General features: G+C 40.1%; 1 protein-coding gene across 2 annotated transcripts in view; it reads left to right on the forward strand.

The window, feature by feature from the left end:
- Window positions 1-12031, forward strand: part of Shrm (Shroom) — a 631603-nt gene that overhangs the window by 308222 nt on the left and 311350 nt on the right. For both annotated transcript variants that reach the window (XM_067775904.1, XM_067775905.1), the window contains 2 exons: window positions 1501-2494; window positions 2576-4585. In XM_067775904.1, coding sequence (XP_067632005.1) covers window positions 1501-2494; window positions 2576-4585 — 3004 coding nt within the window. The remainder of the gene's footprint in view (window positions 1-1500; window positions 2495-2575; window positions 4586-12031) is intronic.

Genomic DNA, 12031 nt, shown 5'->3' on the forward strand with positions numbered 1-12031 from the left:
CTGTTTGTTTTTTATTGATTTTTTTTTTTTTTGTTAACATCGATCTTCAAGTAAAAGCTGTACCTTAAGCATAATTTTCCGATTCAATTTTTTTTAGAACCTTTACATGACCGAAGCATACGCATTTGAATTACACAAAATACCTAGCGGCTATTGCGATACCTGAATTGGATTCAAAATTATTCTAACCTTTACATTTCCTTTCAAAAACGCTAGAACCATTTTTGTAAAATTTTTTTTCTCATTTTTTTTAAGCCAATTAGCCTGCAGATATTTGTCATACTAAAGTATGTAGTTAGTAGGTGCAAATTTAATCGTATCATAACCTAGCTGACGGTTACAACTAACAACAACTCCCACCACGCCCGAAGGCGCAAATATATGAACAAGGCGACGAAGGAATGCTAAACGCTAAGCATGTGCGATTATTAAACTATGCGCATGCGGTTTGTTGTATAGCATGTATGATGGAGTAGGCCAAGCGCATGCAAGAGCAAGAACTTTAACGTAAAAAAGTCGTTTGTAAAAAAAGGTTCTCGAAAATTAATACCCAGCAATCCGGCTTGCCGCGCAATTTTTTATAAAGCACGAATTTAGATTGTCGATGAAAAAGAGGTAAGCAAAAATTGCGCCGGCGACAACAAATTCAAGTACACAACCGTTAAACGAATTGTCTATTAGATTACACAATCGCGCGACCAACGAAGAAACGCCAGAAGCGCGCACTGCGCTAGAGCAAGCACAATTCTAGATACATTGCCAGATTGAAGCGGCGTATCGCTGCATTACCACTGTGTCGTGTTGCGGCCATTTATCTATGACAACTAACAAACGCACATATGTGCGCTTACATATATATTGCGGACCAACTATTTGACTAGAAACGCGCGATCGAGATAAGCGATATTTCTTTTCCATACTGCTGGCGTGCGCCTGATTTGACACCTTGTTTGTTCAGGACCATGACGTCTAAGCGTTTAGGAAGTTTAGCAAATGGGAGGGGCACACCGCTTTGTTCACCACTTGTAACCGCTTAATCATGCGCGCTTGCTTTGTAAAGCACCATGCAAACCGCATGCGCGCGCCCCTCAAATGCTATTGAATATTGGTGCTCAATGAGCAGCATTATTGGTAGAAACTACGGCTGCGACAACAGCACAGTGCTTTCGCTTTAACTGCAACCGGCAATAACGGTTGACTAGATGCCGATAATGAAGGCGGCTGTCGTACGCACCGCTACCGCAGGCTCTTAAGTTGATTTATGTGTTGTTGATTTGAGACGTTCGTTCAAGGATCATTTTCTACATTCGCGAAATTCTGAAACATTTACTTCATTTACACACAAATGCGCGCGGTGGAGGGTGATGGTACACGCGCTCAAGTGCTAATACGAACATGCATGCAGTTTTATATGGCGCATAAATTGCATGATTTATCTCTCTCTGACACAGTCATTCGAACTTTTTCTAATTTGTTTTATCTTCTTTTGTTCTTTCACAGTTTCTTCGTCGCAACTGATTGTGCATAGTTCACGTGTATTGACACCGAAACGGCATCATAGCGAAAGCGTATTATATCTGCATAACGAACATCAACAACAACAGCAGCTGCAGCACCAACAGACACAATCACTGCCAACGTCGTCAGCAACGCCACACCAGCATTCGCCTGGCGCGCCCACGATCGCAACGAAACAGATCAGTCCGACGCTATCCGCGCGTGAGCTTACACATTCACCTACGCGCGCAGCTGCTCTGCTACCCAATCATCGCCACAGTCCTAGCTACCCACCTGTGCATGCTACTGCCGCAATGCATCCCTATCAACCGCATCCGCAATACGCGCTTCATCAGCAACCGCAATCTGTAGCACATAAACTTATTGCCGCTGCACCTATAGTGGATGTATCGTTACCTAGTTCCTTGAGCGCTGATGACAATTGTAGTCGTACAAAAGCTTCACCACCATTGCCAGCGCTGACGACCACACAACCATCAAGCGCGCAGTCTTCTTTGGCGCAAACAAAAAGTTTAAGCATATCTGTGACTACGACGCAACGGAGTGATGAAGTGACTTCGTCACATTCGCCTGCCGCTATAGCAGCTAAGAGTGTAATTGGCACTAGAACTGGGTCAAGCGACAATGTCGAGGTTTCTGCAATTGATGGCAAAAATAGTGCAGCGCATTCGCCTGGTAGTGCATCAAACTCCCCAGGCAGCGCCAATTCGCAGCTGAACATTTCCTCCACTTCCTTGGCATCCGCAGTGAGCACTGGATCCGCGCAATCCTATCGCGGAAATCATCGCCTATTCCCCGTGAATACCTACACCGAGAAAGTCCATAGTAATACCTCACAATTTGTGCTCCATCCAAAACCGCAGTATAGCGCAGGCTTGCCGAAGCCAACGAAACAACAGCCGGCAGAGCCCGAGACGCAATCAGCTGGGCAAAATCAAGCGCTTCAACAAACATTGTCGGTGGCGCCTGGGTCGAAGTAAGTTTTGAAAATATTTACGCCTCAAATTCAGCACTAATCTCTTTTCCCTCTCTTTTCTTTTCTTCTTTTCTCTTTCAGATACATGCTATCGCCTAGCAGTCCACCTCAGCCGAGCTGGCAATCCGTCGCTGAGCTGATTAACGACTTTGAACGTACGAAAAATGAACCGCTTTCACAACAATATACTTATATGGATCCTGGTAAGACGCATCGTGTCTCAAATCCCGCACTTAAGGCTTTCCAAAAGAATGCGGTGCAGTCATACTTTGAGCGCCAACAACAACAACAGCAGCAGCAACACGCCAAAGAACAAATTCAGACAACGCAACAAAATTATCACCCAATTAGCGTCCATTCCCAGCAACAGCACTCGCCACCACCACAGCAACAACAGAGGCAGCAGCAACTACAGCAACAACAACAACAACAGCTACAGCAGCACATCCATCAGCTACAACAAAAACATTCTCCTCCACAACCATCACATCATCAACTTTTACGTCCGCATTCCTATTCGTCGAATCTGAAAGAAGCTGCCGTTCAACATCAAATAATGCGCAATTCTCTGCCAAACTCCTATGGCGCAGCACACACTCACTCAAATGTTCACACGAGTCAGCTACAGCAACAAACAACCAATGCGCCACAACACTTGCCAGGGCGTTCGTGCGCACCACCACCGCCTCCACCACCACAAAAACTCAACAGCAACAACAGCCATAGTGCGCTTGATGAGCGCACATCTTACTCTTCCACCTGCTCGCCATTAAACGTTACAGTAAACATGTCACAAAGCTTTAGTCAGCTTTCAACACAATCGCCTTCGCCTGCACCACCACCGCCGCCACCACGATCGCGCTCACTTATGCCACATACGTTACTACGCCGCTCTTCTTCTGCATCGGACTATGCAGAATTTCGTGATCAATATATGCGCGCTACACAAGAGAAACTTGCAGCGCAATCTGTTAAGAATATTTCCAATTCAGAGAAGTCTTCTTTCAATGATTGTGGCATGCCACCACCACCGCCGCCCCCACGTGGTGCACGTTCTACTAACATTCTTGGTACCCGTCGCACATCATCAGCGGCTCAGTATGCAGCCGCCATGCGTGAGAAAGCTTTGTTACAACAGGCAGCTGCTTTAGCGCATCAACAGCATCATCCTCATCAGCATGCGCGACCACCCAACTGTGTGCCACAATATTACAATCCACCGCCACCACTGCCAGCTGCAGCTGCTACAGAGCCAGGGTGGGCACCTGAGCGTCCACCAAAAAATCCAAGTTTGCGTGTACCGTCACCCGACTTGCCGCCGCTGCCACCCAGTTCTGATTTGGATACCCAGCTAGCCGACGAGCCATTGCCACCACCGCCTCCTGAGTTGTTGCAACAACAGCGTCAGCAATACCAGGAACAACAACTGCAAAACTTTTTCGATTTGAATTCGAGCATGCATACAAGCGTTGAATTGATGCCGAAAGCGCCTTCACCTAATCGACGCAATAGTTTTGCTGGTTCCTCGACACGTAAGTCTTACTTTGGTCGCGCGCATTCAGAGATATCTTCGTCGCAGTCCTCTACCGCCGCTGCCGCTAAAATGCCCCCGCTTATACCAAGAAAGCCGAGCAATATTGACCCACAGCTTGCGGTGCGACACACGCCACAACACCATGCGCAATTGCAACACGCTCAACAGCAACATCAAGTGCAACAATATGCGCAGCACCATCAACACACGCAACAATTGACCGCTAAACTACTGTTGAATGGTAGCATGCCACAATCGCAACAACATTCACCGCCATCACCACAAACACTGCAAGCGCTTTCCGCCATAACAAGCGCAACGAATGCTAAGCTGCCAGCTAACCGCAAACGCGCACATAATCCGGCAGTGAGCGGACTTAGCGTGCCGCCGCCCATTTTGGAAAATGTACAACATCCACAACAGCATTCACCGCAACAGTTGCAATGTGGCAGCAAATCTCCATCAAACATGGAATCTTCGCCACCACCGCCACCATTATTGCCGCGCTCTATGCCGCAACAGCCGTTAGTGAGCAGCAACAGCAGTCAAACAACAAGGTAAGTGGTCATACAAATCGCTATTTTAATTTCTTTTTGATAAGTTTATGAATGTTGTGTGAAAATATTATTTCAAAGAAGCTTAGTATAAAGTGCACGCGTGGTTGGCGCATTGCTATCAGCTTGCTGTCAAAATGTAGTATCGTGTGCGCATTGCATTTAGCATACCGTTAGCTTAGCCATGCGTTATTGCCGTGTTTATCACTGGCGACGCTGGCATGATTCAGAATGTTTGTCAGCTTATCATTGCATGCGCGCTAACTGGGCGGTCGTTTTCCTTGCCCGTTTTTTTGTTTGTGCTTAGCGTCTCGTTTAAGGTCAAAGTAGCAATTGACTGCATGTCCGTATAATAATCAGAAACCCGGGGTATCAACGCGCGCTGACGTTTTGCACAGTATCTTATGTGCGATTCTTACTTTTACTGTAATTCAACTTTTTTCTTCTCTTTCTTTCTGTTCTTTTTCTCTTTTGTTCAATGACCATATTATGTAAGCCACCCAACTGCTTGCAGCAATGCGGACATGTTGCTATAAAATCGCATTTTATAGACAGGAATGTATAAATGCATGCGCCTCTTCGCGCGCTCTCATTACCAATCCAAAAAATAGCCTTTACTCCCCTGCGCTTGTGCGGTCTATTGAAACGGCCCCTTCCTCCTGACGTTGCGCAACTGTCCGCCACGTTTAGCTGTTTTGAATTTAGTTCAAGTCAACAGTGATTTGCTGCCAAAGGCCCACCAACAGGCTGCCAATAATCATTGCATATCATTCACATTCGCATTCAGTTTTTGTACGCCTGCGCAATGGTGTTAAGTGTTGTTTGCATTGTAATTGACTATATACATTTTTGCTTTCTTGTTGGTATGTGCGATATTTTTTTTTCCGCACGCGATATGCGAATTCATAAATTTCTTCTACTTAAACCCGTTTGTTGTCATATAGATTTTATTGATCCTGTTGATCCGGTTTTGAGTTTATCACACTTTGGCGTATTTTTGACGAAGTGCCTCGTAACAAAATATTTATTCGATTAATTCGATGCCAATAAAAATAATAAGTGTAGGTTGTGTCGTTGTCTGAGGGCAGTTAATACGTTTTCAACTTGTGGCAGTGATTCAATGACTCAATCTGTTGTATGTCATTCCATATTTTGTAACAGGAACATGTAACATGTAACATGTACAATTAACTGTAAAGGGACACAATTTTTTTAAATATTTAGGTCAGGGGACGAATTCCAATGATGCTGATAAGAATCAAAGTTGACTGATCGCATGCCCACTTGTCTCACATTTCTTTGTCATTCCAATTTTTATAGACTTGAAGCTTTTGGAAAATATCAGATGGCCTTTAACTAGCAATTTATGAACTCTTTTTAAAAGGCTAAATTATGTATTTTCTTTTATTTTTTGGATGTATAAATATCTTTGCTGACGTTATAGTTCAATCCAGAATGTAAGCGTAAGTGTAGTCACTACACTGCATCGTAATATGGAAGCCATGTTTGTAGTTCATATGGGCGAAATCAGGCAGCGATTCAGTTAGTGAAACTAACGTAGCAAAAAAAAATCGATGATATGTAAACGACAAAAAAAGAAGAACTTAATAGAAGGAAGAAGCAAAAGCTAGGCGAGGAAAGGAATACAGAAATTGAGGGAAGGAGGGAAGAAAGACTGGAAGTCAAAAACAAAGCCAAAACCTAAACCAGAACCCAAAGCATACAGCTTTTTGTCAATTTGTTATCGAAATGCTAACGGCTTGTTATTGATATGGGCGTGTTATCCATATCTTATCGACAAATAGTCGATGGTTATCGACGAGATTAAGACGAGTTGTCGATTTGTTATACATTTTTAAGCTTGTTAATAAAAGTTATCGATTAATTATAGAAAAGTGGACAATTACTTATCGAAGAGTTTTCGAGATGTTAAAAAACTTACAGTTTTATCATCGAAAAGTAAATGATTTTTATCGGAGTGTTCCCAGTTTGTGTTATCGATTTATTTTTTATTTTTTATTATTGGCTTATTTTTTCGAAAAGTTGACAAAAACACTGTGAAAAAGTTGTCGACTACGTGTCGCAAAATTTTCATTATGTTATAAGAAGTTGTCGATTTTTCATTGAAAATGTATTGATTTATTATCGATAAGCTATCGATGTTTTACCGAAAACTATCCACCATTTATCAAATAATTTTCGATTTGTTACGGTTGAGTTATCGATTAATTATCGGAGTGTTACCAAGTTGTTATTTTCTTCAATATAAAATCGATGCCGCATTATAATCCGTCGATAAGAAGTTGATAAAAATCGATGACTCGGCGATAACAGGCCATAAATAAACCAATACTTCGCCAATAATGTCGCTTTAGATAATAAAAAAGGAGTAAAAACAAAGCACGTTATACCAACTAACTTCTCTTCCAATTTGCATGGTGCTACTTTTTAATTTTTTTGCGACAAATTTGAGAGACAGAATCTACATCTTGATGCCGACCCTGAACGGCATCTGAAAGGCAAATTAATTTTCGCTGAAAGTTTTTCATGGTAGCAATGCACTGGGAGCGTTTTCCAAGCCCTGCCTGGGAGCGACCCCCGCTAGAAACTTTTTTCTTAATAACAAACAAAAATTGTTTAACTAATTTTTTTATGTTGCTTTTTGTCCGGGGCTTGCGTCCAGGACCCTTGGCAAGGTAGGCGAACACGTTACTACAACACGAAGGCGGCTGCCGTCTTCTCTTTGCTCTTAGTTTTTCTATTTCTATATCTTTTTATTTTTATTTTCTTCTCCTCTATTCTGTTTTTCATTTTGCTTTTTTTCTCTATTTACTCCACTACCTGGTCCTATTTTTCTTCCAGTTCCAGTTCCTGTTCTTATTTCTACTCCTGCTCCTATTCCTTTTCCTACTTACATTCCTTTCCCGTTGCCTATTCCTATCCCCATCCCTATTTCTATTCCTTATACTTAATCTATTCCTATTCGTATTGCATTTTTTCTCCGTTTCTCCGAGACTCTCTTATTCTCATGCTGTCACTCTGCCACCACTTTTTCTCTCCTCTCCATTCCCGTCCCTCTTTCATTCACTCTCTTTCATTTCCTTATCTCCCATCTTCTCCGTCACCCTCTCTTGCTCTCTCTTTCTGTCTCTCTTCTTCTCCCTCGTACTGAGAATTTTACTACAAACTTTCAATTTATTGGCGAACTAACTTTCGGGCTCACATTTCTACAATGCCTGTTTTCGTATCTGTTTTCACATTTTACCTGTGTGCTTCGCCTTTTGTGTTTAAGCTAGACAGATCATAGCCATGGCTCAATTATATGGTTGGCTCATCTCATCAGCTGATTTTATTTATTTCATTGCATGATCGATGGGATTGTCAAAAGGAGATGGGAAACTCATGAAACAAAATTAAACCAATACATTGGCAATATTTTCTTACACACACCAAAACTGCTAAGTTCCATTCCATACCATTCGCACCAACACCAATACACAGATTTTGACAATTTAAACAGACATATTTTGTTATTGTACAGATGAGCCAACCATATATTTGAACCATGGATCATAGCATATCATTCTGATAAATACCGATCGAAATTGTGTTAAGGTAAGGCTTGCTTAGCAAGAATTTTATGTTTCACGAGACGAAAAAGTGACCAATTTGACAGATGAGTTTTGTGAGATCGCTGCAAGTGCTTAGGTGGCCTATGGTAAATCGCTTGTCTGGCCTACTAGTGAAAAGAGGGTTACATTACTTAGAGCCTCGATCTCAAGATCTGATTTAGCACCATCATGTCAATACCGTCTAGGCCTTTGTGGTTAGAGGTTTTGAACTTCTCGATATGGTGGTAATGGAAGGGTGTTCAATATTACACTTATTTGTAGTTTTGTTTTTCGAACCGAAGAACTTTAAAGAAATTTTCATCTGAGGGGATCATACATCATTTGACAGAAAAGCATTTGTAAGTTTTTAAAACCTCCTCCCATTCAGTAAAATTGCCGTTAAAAACCATATCTTGATTGGCAATTTGATGCCCTGATTAGTGGGGCCCACACATTTTATTCACGTTCTCCATCCCGTTTGTTTGTACATATTTTCAGTAGGGAGGTAGGGAACATAGTTGGAAAATAATGCTCGTAGATAAATATAAAGGCTTAATGTTTTCAATGTATTTCTTTATTGAAACCAATATATTGGTAAAGTGCAATAGCGATAGAGGAAATAATGTCATATGATTTCGTCACCTCAGAACGCCGAACCTATGTCAGAATTAATAGAAATAAAATTCCATTATTTTTTAATAAAATGATATATACATAAGTGAAGCAGTATCACAATGTTAATAGAATCATTCTAACTACATTTATCGATGCATAATTCGCTTATACGTACTTATGTACATACAAAACTCCATTAAAGAAAACTTGATCCAGGGATAGTTCATATTCATTCAATAACAAAATTCCATAGTGAATACCATTTCTTTGCACCCATTTCCAATTAAGTAAGTGTGGCACTAACGTGTAGATACTTCTAGTCCCTTAAAAGTCCTTTAAGAGAATACTAAATAAATTCTTGTTATATTCGCACATACTTACATATTAATTCAATAACTTATAAGCTACTGCTCTTACGTAATTATTTTTAATTGGTGAGGTACTCAACAAATTCTTAGGCATCGATCTTAATTCTTACAGTTTGAAATATAGTCACTAGTGAAGTGGTGATGTTGCTGTGATTAATAAATATACATACATATATACAAATATGCACGAACTATGTAGTGTCTAGGAAAGTGCAAATTAAGGTGGTTCATATTGATAGAAAATAAATGATTCTAAAATAGGTTGAAAAATTTTCTTGAAAAGGTGCCCAGCGTCCAGTAGGTAAATTCTTTACCTCAATGATAAATGGAGATACAACATTTTCAAATTTAAAAGCATTGGCATCCAATATTTGAGTTGTGATCTTTTGACAGAAAATCAAGAAATCAAGGTAAAGTTTAAAAAATGATATTAACCCTATTCAGGCCAAAAAGTGGAGTTCCCTCTCGAGAGAGGATTGGAGTAGGGAACTCTTCTTAGAACCTAGCCTAGTAAATTTTTTGACTGATGGACCCGAGCTGAATAAAGAAGTTTATAATTCATTCGACCTTTCACTATTAAAGTACTAGGTGCGAAGAATGCGCAGTAGAGCGATGTTGGATTCACCAAGGCCGGCCCATTTCTCATAAGTGGTTCAATTGTTGACAGGACAGCGCCTAACGGCAACCTATGCGATGCAACTCTGTACTGCGGGCAAGACTAGCTCTGTTTATTGTATTTTGCAATAACAATGCGTTAATATCTCGGTATGGATATAAACAAATCACCAGAGGAATGGTCAAGGTTTGAGGTTTGCCTTATCGGAAAGTATATCGTAGCTGCGCAGAGATTGATGATTAGAAATTACCTTCGCAGTTAACTAACATGGCATCACAATGCGCCGAAATGGTGTAGATCAAACCGTTTCCAGCCAACTCCGAACCAGTGACCAGCCCGAACTTATATAGAGACTATATCGGTAGGGCTCTCGCAACAAGTACGAAAACATCTACGGGATAGTGCGATAAGTTTACTGCAATTCGTAGCGTCCCTTAGCGTGAAGCTAAAGTGAAAGCGGTTCCAGTTTGTCGTTTTATAATGTAAAGGTATCTTAAAAAATTTAAAAATAGCACGGCGACTTACAAATAAAAATATTGACCTTGCTTAGTGGTATGCCGTCTCTTAATTTTCTGCCTGCTCTCATCACAAACAGCTTACTTGAAGCCAAATTCCTATGCTACCCATTAATAAGACGCTCGCAACTCTGCATTACCAAATTTGGTTTGAAATTTTGAAAGATCTTTGTTACAAAATCTAATTTCAAAAACTAGACCCGCCCTAATGTACATATGATAACAAGCTCCTAGCAACCTTCTAAGCGCATGTGCAACCACTTGCTTCTTAAACCTTAATTAATCGTTATAAGTACAAGCATTTGTATTAACAGCTCCGTAGGACGTAAATAAATCGAGTGTTTGAAATTAATCTCCATTAGCGGTGATGATTACTTAATCAATCAAAGTCGGTAATGTTTAAGGCAAAAAGGCTTTCGTTTAAAAACAGCAAACGTCATCCTCGTAAGTCATCAACTTGTATCTTGTATGAGCGTACTTACATATGTTTGTATGTATGTTTCTATGCTTATGCCAACAACATCATATTAGTATTCTATTATAGAGTGGAATGTGGCAATAACAACTTATTTTCTTAGTTCCTTCGACTTGTGAGTTTACGTTAAACCCATTCCTTTTTCTATGTTCTCTTTTTCTTTTGCCTATATTTCTTTTACTTCTAAATGTTTCTTGTAATAGATATACATTTATCAGTTTTCCTTTTACTTGCATGCTTTAGCCTTGACCCCTTCTTGGTACGATTTTGCCGGTTATATTATTTCTTTGTCTTTAAGATTTTTTTTAAATTAAATCGAGCTTTATTTGTGATTATTATTTTTGTTAAACCCTGGGGTCTGCCTATTTCTTATTTTGTTTCGATATAATAATATTTGAACTAAACTTGACTTCAGCTCTTTGCACGCGAAATAGCAGCCGATTGAAATCTAATTACCAATTAAAAAAAAGCCAAGTTTTGAATGCTTGAATGCCGTCAATTCACTTCAAATTAAAGTCACAACAGTAGCAGCCATCGTAGAAATCAATCTGTAATATTGGCTTGGAGTAGGGTGTGACTTACAGACATTGGGTTTAGTGCGCTCCCGAGCTCATTGTAAATAAGCAACTGAATGATTTTGACCTATGCATACATGTTCATATCTACATACATATATATATAAATTATATTGTTGATGCCGATTACAGAAGCCCAACAATTGGTTTAATACTTGTTGTTATAAATAAGTTTTTGCAGCTTGTAAACTTAATTAGCCACATAAAATGTACACTTGAACAGTGGTGTGCAATAAAATTGCAGCAAAACATATTTAATATATTATATATAGATATATATGTATCCTTTGATTTAATCTAACCATCTATCATGAGTCAAAAAGGAGTCTAAGCATCACGTTAGACTGACTACCAGCAGTATATCGGTGGCAATTTCACTGAAGTCTTTGCGTGATGCGGGCGCATTTATACAAAGTACATAATTTTAAACAGGAAGTCTCCGGTTGCTCTAATCAAATCAGTTCCTTTATAACTTGAGTAATAGATAAAAACCTATATACTCACAAATTGATTGATGGTTGTCTAAAACTCAAAAACGGGTTGACCTATTTCGATTTTTTTTTTTTTCGTTGGTTAAGGAAGGCTAAGTTCGGGTGTAACCGAACATTACATACTCAGTTGAGAGCTGTGGAGACAAAGTAAGGGAAAATCACCATGTTCTAAAAAGAACCTAG

Source organism: Eurosta solidaginis, chromosome 3 (genome assembly GCF_040869045.1).
Source record: "Eurosta solidaginis isolate ZX-2024a chromosome 3, ASM4086904v1, whole genome shotgun sequence".
NCBI classification, from domain to species: Eukaryota; Metazoa; Arthropoda; class Insecta; order Diptera; family Tephritidae; genus Eurosta; species Eurosta solidaginis.